The sequence below is a fragment of the Typopeltis vanoorti genome, chromosome 20 (assembly GCF_054136105.1).
Source record: "Typopeltis vanoorti isolate ZY-2024b chromosome 20, IOZ_Tvanoo_1.0, whole genome shotgun sequence".
Lineage (NCBI taxonomy): Eukaryota > Metazoa > Arthropoda > Arachnida > Uropygi > Thelyphonidae > Typopeltis > Typopeltis vanoorti.
This window is the reverse complement of record NC_143568.1, coordinates 41,868,613-41,889,309: the sequence shown is the minus strand read 5'-3', so window position 1 is coordinate 41,889,309 and position 20,697 is coordinate 41,868,613. Positions and strand designations below refer to the sequence as shown.

The 20,697-nt window shown below is 35.6% G+C and overlaps 1 protein-coding gene across 3 annotated transcripts in view; it reads left to right on the top strand.

Moving 5' to 3' along the window:
• Positions 1-20,697, top strand: part of LOC150095394 (carbohydrate sulfotransferase 11) — a 127,285-nt gene that overhangs the window by 91,549 nt on the left and 15,039 nt on the right. For all 3 annotated transcript variants that reach the window (XM_090410270.1, XM_090410268.1, XM_090410269.1), the window contains exon 3: positions 12,076-12,237. In XM_090410270.1, coding sequence (XP_090266396.1) covers positions 12,076-12,237 — 162 coding nt within the window. The remainder of the gene's footprint in view (positions 1-12,075; positions 12,238-20,697) is intronic.

The following is a 20,697-nucleotide window of genomic DNA, read 5'->3' as shown; positions in this document are numbered from 1 at the left end:
TTTCCATGCTATGTATAGTATAGTGTAAAGATGATAAAAAACAAGTGTTCTGGAGCATATCTTTAGCACAATTGGTGGATTCTATCAGAACTGGAAGCCTTTTTGGTATTTAGATTGCTCAGGATTCTTTGGGCAATTTTCTGATGGAAGGCTACAGAAGGCATCTAATGCAGTGTTCCAGGCAAAGAGGATGATTTGCTTTCATATAGTTAGATGAGAAGAATAATGCCAGGTGTTCAGCCTTATCTTTGAGTGATGTTGCAATACAACCATTTGGATGAGAAAAAGGTGAAAACACAGATGAACAAAAGTTATTCCCTATGACCTTTGCAAGGCACGACTCTCATTAGCATGGCCCGTTTTCTATGTTTAGCGCTAGCAAAGTCAGAGTTATCTATTTTTTTTATTGTTTTATTTTATTTTTTACTGGTAGTTTTGCCAAGTATTGTGGACTTCAGTGTACACAGTAAATGAGGTTGGGGTTTTTGTCTCAAGCCACTCCTGATGAACAGGTTTTGGACTGCCCTGGCACACTTTTGGAAAACCATGGCTTGGATATATGGTAGGAATTTTGAACAGAGTGAGGAATGAAAACCTCCATTCCAGCATGGATAATTTTTGTCAGAAGAAGATCGTAACAAGTAGATGGATCTGAAGAACGAAAAACAGTCTGATTAAATGGAGTAAGAGTCATGAAGATCTTTCCACTTTGCATTGGATTGTCCAACTACATGAGTTTATGGATGGCTGAGAGGAGGATGTTCCACCACAAGAAATGGAACGTTGATGAGATTTCTCCTCTTGGTAATTCAGATCAGCAGTGTTCCCTTACTCATGAAGATACTTCATGTACAAACTTTGTTTGCTTAAACTTGGATGAAGGATTAAACCAAGAATATAATTTCTTGGTACCTTTAATTTATAGTTCACAAAAATTGTAACACACAACCCAAGGATTGGGGAATGTTTTAAAGCTACTGCTGTTGATTCCCAAAATAGTCTCTCTGACTTATGACTTCTGTATTGCACTTTTATTTTCTTCCATTTGATCCTGTACGAATGGGTATCCAAGGCATGTATGCTAGTGCTGATGATAAAACGATAGTGCTGAATGTAATTTTTATGTTCACCAAGGTAAATGTTAACAGTTCTTCCTGTCTGTCCATAGTATGCCAATGACGGCACTTCATACACTCCTGGATATGAAGGAGAGAGTTTGTTGTTAGATGAATGGATGAGAGTTGCCAATTTGATATATGGTTTAAATGTGGTGTGGAGGAAACTCATATTTATTAAGCACTCTAGATATCTTTTCAGAATTTGACTCTCTGACCAGGCTTTCTGAATATGCATTGTAGTCACTGTAAAATTTTTATACCTCCATATTTGAGCATTTCTTGTTGAATATCATCTAACTTCACACGTCAGGTTTCTGATGATTTTTTTTCCACTTCAAATAAGGATATGTATTCCTAATTTATTTATTTTTTATGTTGCACCCCATAAATGAGAAGTTGGTTGATCAACCTATAGTACGTTAGTACCGTATATGGGTTGTGGATTTGGAAAGGAAAAACTTGTTTACATTTGATTTAAAAGTCTGTATATTGTATTCCTTGGGAAATGCATCGGGGGGAAGATTTGGTATCTTTAATTTATAGTATAACCAAGTGGAAAAACTTTCAACAACTAACTATCTCTAATCCAGAGTATTATAATAATAAGGTGTGACACCTTTTGGAAATTCGTATAAGAAAAATATGACTTCTGTATTACTTCAACCTTGGTATCACCTCTGGGTCTGGCTCAAACTGATGAGACCTCAATAAAGGTCGAAACCAGTCTGGGTAGTGGCCCTTCCCATAATGCATAGCATCATACATGTCTACAAGGAGATGTGCTTTGCATTATGAGATACTAAGGCAAGTGATGTGAAGTCATACCACCTTTACCATGAGTTGCCCCAGTCCTGAAGACACTTCAGCCGCAAACTTTATCCATGTGTAAGCAAACAAAGTTTGCTTACACATGGATAAAGGATTAAACCAAGTAAATAATTTCCTGGTATCTTTAATTTATAGTATAACCAAGTGGAAGAACTTTCAACAACTATAGCTACTTCTTCTTTTCCCAGAATGTTATTGTCTGAATATAACATTTTGTATTTGTTGCTTAGAAAGAACCCACCTGCTATTATTTTTTCCAGTCACTCCTATTTTGGTGATCTTGTACTTATTTGATATGTCTGCTAGTTCCATTTCTTTTTCACATATGTTTCTTACGTTGATAGTACTAATCTTGAACTCTGTTAATGTTAAGTTGGGATGTTTAATAATAATAATAATGTATCGGGAGTCAATGATTCAAGGTGTACTTGAGTGGAGGATAGACTGTCTGGAGAAATGGCAGTGAAGTGAGGTGAAAATGTGGATGAGATGATAGTGATGGTTGCTGTGACGCCTGAGGGTAGCAAAAGATTTGAGTTTGATATCGGGAATTGTGCAGCAGAAAAGTGCGAGATGATAGGAAGAGAGGACTGGAATATGTGCATTTGTTGATAGAAGGGACTTATATGTAAGAGAGGAGTTGAATTTCAACACAGAAAGAGGTGACAGACATTTGGAGAGATTTTTTCTTTCTGTGGTGTGTGTGTGTGTGTGTGTTAGGGGACAGGAAAACTAGAGTTGTCAGTGGGGGGGGTCGCAGGGATGGCCTCATGTGGGAAGAGTGGCTTGGAAGATGAGAGAGAGAGATGTAGAGCCATGTTGAAAAGCATATTGAACGTTCCTGGCAAGTATATGGGAAGAGCTTGTGCTCTTAGAGAATACAGAGAAATATAAGAAAGTGAAGCACTGTGTGAAACTAGCTAAACAAAAGTCATCAGAAGATTTTGGTAAGAACAAATACTCAAATATCAGGAAGGTGGCAAATTATTCTAGAGACTCTTTCCTCCATTTCTAAGCTTTTTTCCAAAGCTTAGAAATGATTAGAGTAGAACTCATAGTACCCGTCTATAAAAATGGAAATAAAACTAATTTAAGAATTACAGAGGACTTTCCTCACTTATTGTTTCTGGTAAGATTTATGCAAGTATACTTGAGAAAAGGCTAAGAAAAATTGTAGAAGGAAAGCATAGAGAAGACCAAGCTTGATACAAGCCAAATAGAGGTTGTCACAATCAGGTTTTCACTTTAACACAGTCCACACAGTTAGCCTAGTGGCTATGCACTTCGCAACCATATGCCTGGGGGAAAGGAGTGTCCTAGGTTCGATTCCTGTCGACGATGTGAGGAGCTTAACAATTTTTCTCAGCCATAGCCATGTTAGCCGGTCTTGGGTGTGGATAGCATGATTTTCCCCCCAGTTTATCTGGCATGTTTCATCCCACAAGCAGGCAAACCGGCCCCGTTAACACACAGGCACAGTCATAGGATATAGATCTTAATCCCGCATTAGAAAGTCTCAACCAGTCCTAAGGGGCAGTCGAGAAATGGATGGAGGGAACCCCACACAAATAAATAAAAAAAGCTTCAACACATGTAGTTGCATAGTTGAGAAATCTTTCGAATATATTAAGGATCTGTATTTAAGTTTTGTAGATCTGTATTCAAAATGCTACCGTTATATGGTGTAAATGTATTACTTGACATTATGTCAAGTAATACATTGTCTCTATTTGAGCTGCAAGTCAGCAGGTAAAATTGAAGGGGGTACAGGAAGATAGTTTGATGTTAAATCAGGTGTGAGACCAGGGTGCATATTACTTCCACTGTTATTCATCATCTATATGAATCACATCACGAAGGATGTAAATCTGATATCAACGTTGGAGATGTTAATCTCAGTTGATTTCAGCCTCCATAGCTTTATCGGTATAGGCGAAGCCCTTTGGTCAGAAAGACCTGGGTTCGATTCCTGTCCAAGACGTGAGGAACTTTTATTTGGTCTCTTTCGACTAAAGGTGAGTTAGCTGGTCTCATACAGAGATGGGGGGGGGTTTCACCTGTAAAACCCAGGATTTTTGTTCCTAAACCAGCCTCATGAACACATGCATCTACAGACATAGGACACACTGGGAATAATAGGGTAAACCATCTTATCCTCAAGACAATCACGGTTGTGAAATCCATAGCTAAGAACCTTAATGGTTCATGAAAGCTTAAGAAGAAGAAAAATTTCAGCTGTTTACTTTAATCAGATGATGTTTTCTGATCAACAATTTTCCTCCAAATTAATATGTTATGTCAAGATTCCAATATTATCAGATCTTATATTTCTGTTTTTTAAGGCTCTTTTGACTGTATCAATCTGTCTACAACTTGGTCTTGCTTTTGGTCTTTTCCCTGCCAACCTGGCAAAGAACCCTTGCTTTGCTAATCTTTTATGTCTCATTCTATTTAAGTCACCATACCACCCGAGATTAGTTTTACTAATTCATTCCCGAATGTTAACAATGGCGAGTTCTTTCCTAATATTCTAATTTTTAATGTGTTATTTCCATTGATGCCATCTGTTCACTTCACTAATCTTTCTCAGAACTCTCATATCTATGGTCTCCAGACTGTGATCAAGTGTTTTATTTCTAGCCCAGCTCTCAGATCCATAAGTTAAAATTGGCTTGAACACTACCAAGTATACAGCTAATTTAGTGTTTTCACTAATCTAGTCTCTTTCTTATTCCATATAAATTTATTCAGTTGACTTCCTACCATACTAACTACTAATATTGTTGTCTATTTCCATATTTAATTTACCATCTTCACTAAAAATTGTGCTGAATAGCTGAAATATTTTACTTGTTCTATAAGTTGACCATTCAGGATATGGTTGCTATTTTCAATATTTCTGTATATTTGTCTTTGTCATTGTTTTTGTCTTTTTATTGCTGATTTTCATATCAAATTTATTACAACAGTTATTCAATTCAGTCAGGGAATCTTGCACACTTGTACTGGATTTATTCAGAAGTATAACATCATCTGCATGAAGTAAAGAGCTACGATTAATATCACCAATTTTGATATCAGATTTAATACCACTTTCCTTCATAATATTATCCACGCAGATAATGAATAACAGTGGAGAAAATATGTATTCTGGGATTCAGTTTTATTTCTCTTTTTTTTTTAGATTGGTACTATGAAAGCTCTGCTCGAATCATCTGGAATTCTACCCTGTGACCAGATCGGACCTAAATTAGTAGTGTAGCCACTGTAAAACTTTTATACCTCCATATTTGTATATTTCTGGCTGAATTTCATCTACTCCAGCTGCCTTTCCACATTTCAGGTTTTTATTACTTTTTTATACTTCAAGTATGGATATGTATTCCTGACTGCATTTGTGTTAGGAGTTTTCTACCATCATGCTGACACTGCTTGTTTCATTTAGCAGTCTTTCAAAGTAATTACTCCAGACATTTTGAATATCTTTATCTTCAGTTTTCATGTCATCTTTATTATCTCTCATTCCTTTTACAGTATTTTTTCCTCCATTTTTAAGCTTTTTCAATAGCCTCCAGAATGTTTTCCCACCTTCCTGATATTTATTTTCTGTTGTTACCAAAGTCTTTCCATGACTTTTGTTTAGCTAGTTTTACACAGTGCTTTTCTTTCTTACATTTTTCTTTGTATTCTCTAAGAGTTACTTACTTGCCATGAACTTGTGATATGCTTTCTTCTTTTGCTTCACTGCCTCTTTAACTTCCTGAGTCCACCATGGAGGCCTGATTTTTCTATCCTTGCTGACAACTTCATTAAATGCCTCTCTGGCTGAATCAGTGTTTTCTTCAGGATTAGCCATTGAATCACCAATGTTTGGTTCTTGCTTTAAAACTCTTTCATTTTTTTCTTCAATGATGTTTGTGTATTTCAGTCTATAATTCACCTCTGAAAGCTGCTCAACCTTGATTCATTTTAAAACTTTCTTACACACCCTTCTTTTCAATATGAAATTCAATTTTATCCTGCTCAAAACTAAATAGTGAACACTTCCTATTTCCAATCCTCTGTATACTCTATGTCCTGAACCAGTGGGAAAACATCATTATCAACTATAACATATTCCATGAGACTTTTATTTCTTGCATATTCTCTCCATGTGAATTTGTGCACATTTTTATGTTGGAACATTATGTTAGTAATAATCAGTCCATGTCCTGAACAGAAAACTAGCAGGTATTCCATTATTATTAGCTTCACACTTTTCTCCGAATTTTCCTTAAACATTTCTGATATGTCTGGTAATCATTTCCAACTCTGCTGTTTAGATCTTCAACAAGGACCAAGTTTCCTTTTTCATTGAGCCAGCTGCGCTCTCTCTCTAATGTCCCCAAAAATTCGTCCATTTCTACCTTGGTAGAACCTTGTATCGGACTCAAGCACAAATAAGTCACATTGTCCAGTTCCACATTGCAATATTTGTCCAGATCACTCTACTTGATACTGCCTGCCATTTAAGATTATTCTCATATTTAGCGTTGAAAACTATAGCTACTCCATCTTTTCCCTGATTGTCATTGCCTGAATATAACATTCATGACTTAGAAAGTTGTCTGTGTTTTTTGTTTCAGTCAAGCCTATTAAGTCTATATGGTACTTATCCAATTCTTTGATGGTTCCATTTCTTTTCCATTGATGCTTCTTACATTGATAGTACCAATTTTGAACTCTGTTATGCTGAATTGGAATCTGTTCTGGAAGTTGTTCCAGTAGCTGACTTTTCGATGTGCCCTGGTTCTCTGACAAAAACATGGAGCCTTTGTTTAACCGTGCAATACCCTTAGTCAGCATGAAATTCTGTTATGTTGTACAATTATTTTACATTATGGTTTAAGCCAGTAAGAATACAATTTGGTCAGCTAAATCCCAAATTTCCAGCCCATCCTCGTTCATTCAGTATCCATTTAGATATCTAACAGAGTGTGTGCCATGAGAAGGTGAAGATTGGACATTAGATCAGAAGCTCAGTCAGTTCTCTGCATTCCTTAAAAGGCTACATGGAGGTCTCCTTTCAATTACACAACTTTGACCCTTAAGCACCCTGCTGTAATAAATTTGGTATGAAAATCAGCAATAAAAAGACAGACAGTGAAAAGAGGCAGAAACATCAACTGTATACTGAATGGAGGACCGATAGAGAAACTTAGAACAGTTCATTAATTGGAAGAATTATTTAAACAAACTGTCGTGGAAGATTTCTATGCCACGATTGTTTCTTTATGAATCTTTTCTGATGCATGTTGAAATTTTACACTGCAACCTGTTAAGAATATTTCAAGTTAAAAAAAAATTTTTTTTTGAAGAGAGATGCTTGTTTTGAATTAAAGCTAGTAGATCTCATTTAATGATTGAATATGCATATGACTTGTGGAGAAATTTTTTTTTATAAACCTTAAATGGATTAACAAAATGTTTTTTTTGTCAAACTTGAAACTTAAATATTTATTCTGAGGTTAATTTGTGTATTTGTGTGAGAGAGAAAGTGTATCTCTAACATTTTTTAAAAGCAAATTTTATGTAAATAATTATATTTATATTATTTTTTGATTAAATTTTTTTGCATTACATTCTTGTCTTATTTCTGAAACTAAGTATAATAAATGAGATTTATTTAAAGTTTAGAAGAAACTATTATCATTTTAAGATAAATAAATTTAGATAATTGAAAGAAACCAGTATACTCATAGTACTAACCTTTTAGGTGTCATAAGCACAAAAAAATGTAAATATATAATTTTTTAAACAGATGTCAGTTTAATATAGTTGAATGTAAGGTTTGAAATTTTGGATCCACAGATGGTACTCTGTTGGTATTACTTCTTGCTTTCTTAAGGTTTCTACCTGGACTCTGAAGAGAACCAACCAGTTCAAAATAGTTGTCAGGCCACTGAAATCTTTATCAAATGCACTAATAAAAGACGGATATATGAGCAATGCTCATGCACTTTTAAGTAGTGCAAGCTAAAGCAACTCCAATATGAAGGATTTTATTCTCATAAGCTCTCTGGAGTTTCACCATACATTTGGTTGTGAAATAATGTTAGTTCTTTAATCACCACTATATCTATCTATCTTGCTGTATAATTTTTTACTCTCTTAATTGCCTAAAATATTGAGAAATTCCACCTAACGGGACTAAAATAGAGGATGGTAAATGCAAGTGAATTGTTGCTTTTTCTGCGGGCATTTCTTCAGATCTTCATAACAATTTCTACCAAATTTGAAATATAATTGTTCAGTTGTGTTGTTGAAGGTCTCCTTAGAAATTCAGTGCATCATCATTAATAGATTTTTGATATGAGATGTACAGGATACTATGATAGTTTAACCTGAAAAAGTTTGCATTATTTCTAACATCTTATCACTAATATACCTCCAGATCAGATTGATCTGTTATCTGTCAGGACTCCAGTATTGTCTGATCTTATATTTTGGTCTTTCTTCTAACTGCAGTCCACCTAGTTCGTGGTATTTTTATGGATCTTTTTTCGGCCATCAAACAGCTGATTTTTTCTTTCCTATTCTGTTTAAGTGACCATACCACTTGAGATTCATACATTCCCGAATGCTAACAATGTAAAGTTCCTTCCTAATATTTTAATTTTTAATATGATTCTCCTATTGACATCTGTTCACTTTCCTAATTATGTTATCTCCAATCTTTAATCAGTTGTATTACTTATAACTCATCTTCAGCTCCATGAGATAAAATCGGCTTGAATAGTGTGGTGTGTATATACTATGGCTGTTTTATGCTGTTGCTCATTTATTCACTATAAATTTATTCAGTTGACTCCCTACAATGTCATCTTTGCTAATCCAATTATCTACTTTAATATTTAATTTGCCATCTTCACTGAGAATTGTGCCGAAATAGCTGAAATGTTTTGCTTATTCTACAGGTTTTCCATAATGTAGGTGATGTTTTCCATATTCCTGTCTATTTTCATTGTTAATTTTCCTGTTAAATTACAGCAGTTATTCAGTTTAGATAAGGAATTGTGCAGACTTGTTCTGAATTTATTGAAGAGTATAACATTATCTGCATAAGGTTAAGAGCTGAGATTAACATCCCCAATCTTGATATCAGACCCAGTGCCATGTTCCTTCATAATATGATCCATATAGACAATGAACAATACTGGAGATAATATGCACTCATCCTTATCTTTTATATCATATCTGCATTACTTTCAATTCTATCTGCTAACTTACAATGAAATATACACTGCTCTTGGAAAGAAGTCAACAGATACTATAGTGTGAGGAACAAACAGCCATGGCATCCACTTTAATAAGATGTAGCACCTCCTTTCCCTCTGATGACTTCAGCAATCCTCAGGGTATTCTTTCCACAAACATATGTTAGCAATCAATGAGAATTTTGCACCATTCCTGTAAGTATGTAATGAGGTCCTAGACTGTTGTGGGATGAATGCCCCTTGACCTTACCCGACTCTCCAGTTCATCCCACAAATGTTCATTAAGGTTAAGATCAGGGTTCTGTGGAGGCCACCACTCAAGTATGGTGATGTTCATGTTCACAAACCACCATGTCATAAGGCTGCTGCTTTAACTGCATAGTTTGTGAACATGAACATCACCATGCTTAAGTGGACTCCTCTGCAATAACATCTCACCTCAATTTTCCTCATTACATCTCCCATGATGCCTTTTGTAAGATGATTCCCTCTGTATAATCTGGAATCCCCTCTGTATAATCTGCTTTGGCTTAACATTTCCTTATCTCAACTTCATTTGCTGCCTCTCTCATTCTCCTCATTCTGATGACTTCACCAACCTATTGACTTTTTGTCTCTAAAAGTTGATCACGACATTATCCTAATAGTAAGATAATTCTCCTTGGTGACAAGCTTCCCTTCTCCAACTTTACAGACCCAGCAAGAAAAGAAGCCAAACTGTTTGGTGTCAGTATTGATTTAACACAGATCATTTACCAACCTACCAGAATTCCTGACTCGCCTCATCATTCTCCCATTATCCTGAACTGTTTCTTAACCAATTCTCCCTCCAATACACTGTATATGTTAGCTCTTCTCTTGGCAAATCTGACCATAACCTTGTCCACATCTCCTTTTTCCTGGCTGTCCTCAACCTCGCATCCTCTGGCAATAATGGTGTTAACTGAGATGACCTTCTGGGCTCTGTCTTGTTTCCATGGTCTAATTATTGCTTCTATTCTTCTGATTTTAGCACCTGCTCTGATCTAATATTAGAAATTATTCTTGTTGGGATGAATGCTTTTATTTCCCACTCCACTCAAAACCTGACCCTTAACTTAATCCTTGTTCTCCAACAATTGTGCTAAAACAGTCAAAGCTAAAAAATCAGCATATAACCAATGGCTCAAGTAAAAAATTCCAGCCTCTCAGCTTAGCTTAGCTTATACTACAACTTGTAACAACTGCAAAATTGCTAAAGCTTTGGGATGCAACTTCTGTCTTTCCATGTTTTTACCTCTCACATCCTGATGGTACAATGTTAGCATCTCCTAAAGATAAGGCAAACCTCTTGGCATGAGGTTTCTCTTCTAGCTCTGTATAGAGAACTAAGGCAGATCTCCTCCCACCATTCTGCAAACTGTCCACAGTATGCCTCCTGTGAAATTTTGTCAGAAGGACATTAGAAAAATACCCAGTAGTCTTAATAGAATTAAGTCTCCTGGCTCTGATGGTATTCCTCCAGTTGTACTAAAAGCTTGTGATTTAGAATTCACACCCATCTATCCAGCAGTTTGGAAGCATGCTCTTATCCAGCCAATAACCAACTGCTTCACTACCCACTCAGTAACTAAATGGTAATCACCAATTTGGATTCCACCTTTCTTGTTCCACAGCAGATCTTCTAGTCACCCTCACCAACCTTTGCATACAGGGCATAGGAAAGTTTGGAGAAACTTAAGTGGTCATTTTTGATATTCCCAAGGCATTTGATCATGTCTGCATTATCAATGCTTTCTTACCAAGCTACTATCTTATGGTATTTCTCCTCAGTGCTTTTCCCTACATTCTTCCTCCTGTAGATCAGTAATCTTTATCTAACACCTGATCATATTCATAGCTTTTTTTCCAAACCTTGTAATGCTGAAGTGATTAGTGCTTCAAGATCTTCTTTAACCAATGCCTTAAACACTTATTGATCTTCCTCCTATTCTCAAAATGGAGAGAGGATAATCTGGTGAACTTCAATGTCACCAAAACAGTTCTCTTATTTCTAGGAAGAAAGTCCTAGAAAAGTCCATCTTGGATTGACTTAAAAAGTGCCTGGATGATGATGACCTTGGTATATATGGTAACATAACTGCAAATGTAATTTTAAGTAAAGTTGTTTATGACAATTAAACAACACTTTAATTTGATCCATAAATATCTTTTAATGAGTGCTGCTCACCATTTAATCACATTGAAAGACTGTATTCACTGATGTTAAATTGTATTACAGTTTAATGCATCTCTTCAGTTATAAAGAGATTCAGTATAAAAAAAAATATAAATGATGCAGTTCATGACAATATATCACATACTATGTATATCATGAGTAGTTCTATTGTGGGGAATTCAGATTTTTCCCAAATTTTTATAGCTCTCAAATCAGTTTAATTACTATCCCACCCACTGAAAAATAAAATGACCTGGTCGTCCAATAGAGATTGTTAGACAGGTATACTTTTTGCACCAAAACAGCATCTATTAGTGTAATTTGGGATTTGGAATAATAATAAAACTCCAAAGTTCAACTATACATTTCAGATATAGTTGAACTTTGGGGTTTTATTTTTTATTATAGTGAAGAATTCTTTTCAGCTCTTTCTGTCATTCTCTCCCTCTAATATTCTCTCTTTCCTAAACTATTCTTGATAAAATGTATTATAATTGCATCATTGATGCATCATGTTTGCTGTCAAAATGATTTCACATATACAAGGTATGAACTGTGTAATATTGCAAAAAAAAAAAAAAAAAGGTTTTCTAATAACTTTATTTTATTCCATTTAGGGGAGGGAAAGTGTGAAAAGTGTAATGTATATGTTTCTTTCCTTCTTTCTTTTCTTAAGTGGAAACTAGCTGTGATACATCAGCAAAGACAAAATCATGTTAACAGCACTTGTCAAGATTTTGAATCAAAGAATAAAACATTGAAGTACCCACCTGTTAGCAGATTTGATCACCTCATTGTCGATGATGTGCACAAATTGATTTATTGCTATGTTCCTAAAGTAAGTTTGATGTTCCTGATTCTCGTATTATACTCAAATTATGTGATATTTCTAAATATCGAATTGTATTTCTCAAGAAATTATATTCTTGATTTAACCCATTATCCAAATATGAACAAGCAAATATTTAGATGTGAAGTATCTTTACAACTAAGTTACTTCACATCATACTGCTTCATACATAACTCATAATGTAGTGCAACCTCCCCCTTTTTTATTATAAGTATATCAGCGGGCACTATGCTCATGGAAATACTGAAAGCTAATCAATGAGGGCATGTATTTTTAATATCAAAGTAGCACAGTATATCACCATAGTATTAAACTACACTCAATGAGAGATGGTTGTAGAAAGTTTTTCTTTTGCTTGATTAGAAAGTAAATTATACTTGAGAAGAAATTATAATCTTGATTTTATCATTTATCCAAGCCTGAACAAACAAAATTTGTATCAAGTATCGTTATGGATCTCATTTAATATATCTGTTAACTAAGTGTCGTCTTCCTCTTTATAGTGTTTTTATCCTGCTTGGTGCAGGATTCACTATGAGTTTGCAACTGTGCAAAACCCCAGCCAGCTTGTTGCAGAGTCTGGCATTGGGGGGGGGGGGGTTGTAGATGTGTGTGCATTCACTGGGCTGGTTTGCCTGTTCTGGGGGACAAAAAACCTAAGTTTCTATGTGAAAAAACCTCCTATCTCTGAATGAAACTGGCTAATTCACCTTTAGTCGAAAGAGACCACATCCTGGACAGGAATTGAACCTAGGGCTTTTTGACCAAAGGACTTCAACTATACCGAATGAGCTACGGAGGCTCTTAACTGAGTGTCATGTATGCTTCATTCATATAGCATGCATGCTGTAAGTGAGCTCATAAGATATTTCTTAGCACATCACCAAAATAAATAAATCACTTAAATCCTGTCTGTAACATATACAGGGTGTTCGGGATAAATTTGACAGTTTCGTAAGGAAAAAGAAAATCTTCTTTGTATCTATTAAATTTAATGAATTGACAAAAAAACATTACAGGCAGAGTTAATTACAATACTATCAACAAGATTTACTCAAAATAACCACCATTAGCATCGATCACAGCTTCAATTCTGCTTCGGAACCTCGAACAAGCTGATGCTACAGTCTCCCTGGGAAGGGCCGCAAAAACTGTTTTAATTTTATCCATTAACTGGGCTTTTGTATTACTGGAAGTGCGATTGGTGTCTTTTTCAACTGCGCCCCATACAAAATAATCCATGGGGTTAAGGTCTGGGGAGTTTGGAGGCCAAACATTTGGACTGGTGAAGTCGTAGAAATTTTCAGACAACCATTTTTGACTTTTCCCAGAGGTGTGGCAAGGGGCCGAATCCTGCTGCCATACATACGGCCTACCATTGGCTACCCTTGTTATCCAGGGCTTGACTACAGTTAGCAACTCCACGAACAAAGCCCGAATTCCAATGCCAGGGTTCTTCAACACCTGTTCCTGCAGATTTGCGAAGAATTCTGCTGTACGAACGCAATCAGATCGTCTGCTAGGGATCTTTCTTCTTGCTACATCCTCGTAGTCACCATTGCAAGTCTCTAGTTCATGCCTGATTGTTTTTACTGTATTCAGGGAGCATTGGGCAGCAGTCGTAATATCCTTATTTTGATGGCGGGCACGAATCATCATGATACAAGTTATTCTCTTCCATGATTCAGGTGGGTTCCAGCTATCCATCCTTTCTGACATCTTGTATATGAATGAAGAAGGGTCCAAACTTTTAAATGAAGAGAAGTGTGTGTTAATACATGTAACTTACGGAAAAATATAATTAATTATAAATATGTCAAATTTATCCCGAACACCCTGTATGAATGACATATTGTTTTATCTTTCAAATGAAAGAGAGAACAATATGCTGATGTTCTGGTCTATATTCATAAACAAACTAAGGTTGACATAAAGACACTTATTACAGTCAGATCTTGATTTGATGTTTTTCTGGAAGAAATATTTATTTCACATTGAGCTTAACAGTGAATTGGTATTATTTAATTCACAAGATGTAGCAAGAGAAAGACAAACCTGGATTATTGCATGTTGTGCAGGTTGGTCCAATTTCACAGTGTTAAGCAATGAAAAAATACAAACAGGGTGAGTCGTCTACTGAGCATCCACCACATTTAATCTGATACTCATAGCATGATATTTACTTTTCCACATTGTAGGTTGGCTTATATATGTTCACAGATATATTTTAACTTGTGCTCTATTTCTCACATAATTTCTTATTTATTACTGTTACTTTTTAAAATTTTACAAACATTTTTTATGTAAAAAAACATAACAGCAAGCAATGCTAACATTTTCAACAGTGCTAAGTTACATATGCTCATTTATACATAAATTAATTTTTATTTAACTTTCACATATAACACTTAGCTAATTCTTTCTTAAAGATACCTAAACCCCACTGCTTTTGTAATAACCTTTGTTGAAATCTATTTTACATATTTTCACTGTAACAGTAAAAATTAAACTGTTTGTTCTGACTGTTCTGCCATAATAAAAAATCAGCAAAGAATAACATGCATTAATCTCTCCTATATATATGTATCCTTTATTTTATAAATTATTTCTCTATCTTATTTATATTCCTCCTTTATAAATTTCATTTAAATCACCTCTCACTGCTACTTAATCAGTTATCATAACTGTCATGATACAATTCATGCATACACAAAATCTAAGTGAGCCATGTTGTGAAGGTGTAATCAAATAAGAACCTAGCCAGAGATGTATACAGATATCATAATTTCCTTTCTCTACTGAGTGAAATTTATTTTAGTTAAACCAACAATCTTCAGAGCTTAGTTGCCTTTCCAATATGATTTTGGAACTTAAATTCCCTATTAACTAAAATACCCATATATTTGTATCCATCAATGCTGCCTTAATGCCAAATCACATATACTTAAATTTGTCCAAATTTAAAATTAAACTCCACATCCCTGTTTATCCACTTCTGTTTCTCTGTTCTTCCAATCTTTCAAGGTCATCTGTAAAGAACTGAGCAGTCAGTTGAACAACTGACTGCTCAGTTCCAGCGTCATGTAATTAGCAAAGAGGAAAATTTTATTCTTAATATTCAAACCTAAATCACTTATGAATATATTAAAGAACAAGGGGGCCCTAACACTGAACTCTGGAGGACGGATTATCCAGTTCATAATCACCTGGCTCTTAGACTCCGTTCAAAAATTAAATCCATCTCTCTCTAGGTTCTTATATACAATCCTCAAAAAGGCTTTGCTGAAATCCAAATAAATCATGTCATAGCCATTATTTTGTTCTATTTTCCTCATGTCATCATCTAAAAAGTAAGCAGATTTGTTAAGGTGAGCTATCCTTAGAACCCACACTGTGGCTTAATCATCAATCGATCCTTCTCAAGGGTATATCCTGGATAGAATTCACCACTTTATGTGGTGAACCACCCTTAGGAATATAAATAACTCTTGCAGATATTCTAGCAGAAGATACTATTCTCATTCTCAGCATTTTATTGAAGATGATCAAAGTGTATTGATTAACTATGATGTGCATCTGCTTATCACTTGAGTGATATAGAACCCTCCTTACTGTACCAGTTGCTATATCGTTTAAGTTTTCAGGAATATCCTTTTCCATGAGATAAATGTTACCTGTTAAGCAGTATTGTTTATTCTAACTGCTGTTCACATATATGCACACATTAAACTCCACCACAGTCACAGCTAGATCATTCAGAATTATTCTGGAAAAACAGATTATGTTTAATTCATTTTGATAATACCCTTTGATGCTGCACATGAAAAAGAGAACATAATTTGGTGTGAAGTGGCCAGGAATATCCAGAATAACAGAGATGAATTGATGGCACTGATAGCATCAGCCTGTCCAAAGATTATTGGGATCACTGAGACATGGTTGACAGAAGATGATATACTGACAGGAATAGAAGTAGCAGGGTACAGCATTTTCTAGCAGATAGGAAGGGCAAACGTGGTGGTGTAGTGCTTATGATTAAGTGATGGGTTATGTCCTCTCAGAGTGGAGGATTTGAATAGCAATGGCACTAATGGTTTTGAAAGCATATGATGCGAGGTAGAGGTGGACAGGATATGTAGTGTAGTGTTGCTATAAGCCAGGGAACATAGAGGATGAAAAGCAGGAGGTGTTTAGGCAGTTCAGCTTGGAAAGTGCAAAAAGAATGATGGTTCTGGGTGATAGGAAGAGGAAACTGCATGTATTAGTAAGGGAATGGAATGTCTGTAATTCTTTAGGGAGAAATGCCTTAGACAACATGTAGAAGGAATACAAAGTTCAAGAGTTTTGGAGTTAGTCATAGCATTAGAAAATCTGATAATAACTGAGATGGTATCTCTGCCCCTGGTTGGAGAAAGAGTGCCCATGTGGTTTTGACTTGGTAGATGAACAGACATGCAGGAGTATCAAGGAGAAAGGAATGTATGTAGAATTATAAGGCAGGTGATTATAATAATCTTAGAAATCAGCTTGGGGCAGTTCCATGGGTGGAGGAATTGGAAGGGTGAGATATCATCCATGCTTGGGAACTAGTAAAGAAATATTTACTAGCAGCAATGGCAAGATGTATTCTGCAAGTGAAAAAGAGAACACAATTTGGTGTAAAGTGAATGACAAAAAATATCAGACTGAAACTACAGGTGAAAAAAAGGTTATGGAAGAGATATAAGGAGAGGGGTGGAGAGCAGATGCATAAAGAATATAAGACTCGGGCCAGGAGAGTGACTAGCATGGTAAGGAATGCAAAACTGGAATATGAGAAAAAAATTGGCCCTGAGATCCAAAGAAAATCCTTAGGAATTCTTTTGTTATGTGACCAGTAGGAAGAGGAATGATTCTGGAAAAATGACATTGTTGAATAAAAATGGGAGTAGAGTGACTGATGCAAAGGACATAGTGGACTTGTTCAGTAAACCCTTAATTGGAATATTTCAATACTCAAAAAAAAAAAAAAAAAAAAAAAAAAAAAAACTTCTAAGAGTACTTCTCTTAGAAGGAAAGGTGATATGATTGAGACATTTAAACAGTTGAGTGGTAGTTACAGGATTGACACTGAGGAGTTCTTACGTTTAGCAGAATAAGGGGAAGGAGCAAGGACAAAATGTCCATCCCTGGAAGTTGCAAAAGGAAGTGTTGTGAGGAGTGGTTTCTTTACATGGAGGATGGTTGAATTGTGGAATACATTGGCTGATAGAATAGTGAGAGCATGAACAGTGAATGAGTTCAAGGAATGGTATGGTAGACGCTGTGTTTTCTAGGATGAGCCTCCCACAATGAGTCATGTGAATCTATATGGAGGTCCTGAATCATAATAAAATCCTTATTTTTCTGTCTCTATAAAAGCTTTTCAGATTAATCTATAGCTATCCATAATTCAAACTATGGATAGCTATAAATTTATAGATTTTTGCTTTAGTCTTTAATTAACAAATTATTTAATTCTAGTTGTCTCATATACCTATGCCATTTCTAGAACCTTTTTTTCTTTTGAGAACTTAGTTATTTATTCTCTGTCTTCATCGGTGATGCTACGTCAGCATCGGCAGTGAAGCACTAGTCTTAGTTAAGACTGGATTAATTTACCCTAAACTCAGCAGAGTGCTTTTTATAACTACATTCATCAGTGATCATAGGTTATCATTATACTGAACTCTCATTGCTTTATTTATTTATTATTTTTGCATTTATCCCCCCCCACACACACACAAGAGGTACAAGAATGTATAGCACATTAGTGCTGTGTATGAGGTGCAAATAAGGATTGAGAAAGAAGAAATGATTGACATTTTTCTTAAACAGCTGGAGGTCGAAGTTGGGAAATATATTATAAGGAAGGCTGTTCAAGAGAAAAGAGGGAGATGGAATAAATGCGGATGAGAAGGCAGAGGTTTGATGTGTTCACAGTTGTATTGAAAAGGAATGTTGGGCAACTACTACTCTTGTTTTAACAGGACCAACAGTAAGTGGAGAGCGTTCGTAGCTCAGTCGCTTTTAATGATGCCCTTTGGTTAGAAAGACCTGGGTTCGAATCCTGTCTGATATGCAAAGAACCTTTATCAGGGCTTTTCAAGTGAAGATGAGTTAGCTGGTCTCTTATGGACCAAGGTTTTTCATCCCAGAAACTCAGGTTTTTTTGTTCCCACAAACTGGTAGACTGGCCAGGGAACACACACACAATTTACATACAAAAAAATCAGTAAAGGGCTAACCATCTTATCCTGGAACCATGATTATAAAATCCAAGGTTATCTTGAATAGTTATGGACACTTAAGGGCCTGTTGAGAACCGCAGAAGATCAGTAAGCATAGAAACGATGTTTGCCAGTTCACTGAAGCAGTGGCAGAAAAAGAAGAAAAATAAATAAAAGTTATATGGCAAATAAATGAAATTTTTTACTTTTGAATTTTTTTAACTTCCGGATTTTTCTGCCTGTTAAAGGATGGTAAATAATAAAACTTTTTATTTTTTAAAAAAAAAATGTATCAGTTTTTTTTACAATTTTACAAAGTTTTTTTTTACTTGCACTTCACTCAAATAATGAAAACACGAAAAGTCACACTAAAAAGTTATTTTTGAAACAAACACCTCACTCTTACACGATTCAATAACAAATGAAGTTAAGGAGCAACCAGGCGAAACTTCCTATCTCGGCAATGCAGTCAGTTTTCGTGACTTCGAAGCTGTCAACAGTGCCATGCCTTTAATTTAAAGTGTAGATTGCTCGTGCTGTTCAAAATACGAAGCTTGTCAACTTCGTATTTATAACTCAGCGCCGACATTGGTATTGCAGCATTATTTAAAGCGTAGATAGTGCACGCTGTTCAAAATACATATTAAAACATAATAATTGTTTCGAAAAAATTTTCGCTTAAAATAATCAAGATTTTTATGATGTTTACTGAAAACATTAATCTATTTTAAAATACTATAGGAAAATTTCTTGGCTTGGGGGCCTCCCAAAGCTTGAGGCCACTAATGTGCCTCATTGCCTTAATGGGTAATCCGCCACTGGCCATGGAAGTACCTATAGACGAGACACAGAGCTGAAACATTGTCTGTGAGATAGAGGTGGAAGTGAGCCTCTGAGGGAAGGTTGTCTATGAGCCTGAATTATTCTCATCTAGACAGCATCAAGGATTTTTAGGGAGGTTTTGGGTGCACCATCCTAATTGTATTCCAAGGATAGGTGGATTTAGGATTTATATAATAGCAGGTTAACAGAGGGGGTGGTTGTAAAATAGCTCCTTGAGCAGAAAAGAATGCCTAGTTTTTTAGAGGTTGAGAAAGCTTATTGATATGATGTGACGAGTTTGTGCCAGAAGAGGCTGGAGGTAAATGTGAGTCCATGGGGGGGGGGGGAGAAAGAGAGAGTTCTGATCTTGTCTGGTGATGTGTGTATTACTGTGAGGATAAAGGAAAGTGAGTTGAGATCCCTTTTGCAAAAGAAAAGTGCAGGACTGCATTTTGAAGGATGGTATGGAGATCAGTGTTTAAAGCACTGGCTGCAGATGATCTTGATGTTAGGATGTATGAGAACTACTTGGTTTGTCTCATAACATAACAGCACAAAGAGAAATAATTAAACAGCAGGTTTAATCATTTCAATATTTTATCTCTGTCACAGAGACATCTTCAGGAATACAATGTTAAAGTTGTAATGACACACACAAAAACACACAAGAAATAATAATTGGAAGAAGTTAGACTATATAAAGACAAAAGTCTTATGAGGGGCATCCTATGTGGGTGGTGTTGGCTAGCCTTAGTTGTGGGTGGGAACCCTAAGAATTCGAGTTTCTCAAATCTTGGGAAATTTGACATAACCATATTTATTAAGATTGGGCTTTTTTTTTTTTTTTTTTTTTTTTTTTTTTTTTTTTTTTTTTTTTAAATCTGCTACTGATTCTAAAAAGAGTCAAGTTTGTATTTTCTGTGATGGAGCATAATACTTTTCTTCCATTTGATTCTGTGCAAGGTATTCAAGACATGATCAGCTAGACCTGACTGACTATAGTTGTGTCTCTCAGTCTCATCATAATGTGATAAATTGCAAAAACAAGAAACTTTATAAACACTTGGAACAGAGGGGAGGAAGTGGATCCTTAGGAGAATGGAAAAGGGAAGCTAGCTTCAAATGGAGCTTGAAAGCAGTGCAGAGATTATATTTCTTGAAAGTTCTGGCTATTTTTTCTGAAGTGCCTCAGATATAGGGAATAGTAATGGTATTACTGTTACCATGTTGTGAGGAGGTGGAAGGGACAGATAATTTGTAGATCTTTTTGGCATTGTAACCATTGGACAATTCTGAAGTAACTTCAGAACTGTTGTTACAAGTATGTAAGTGTAAGCTTTTAAATGAAGAAAATCTTCATGCTAGCCTATTGCCCACA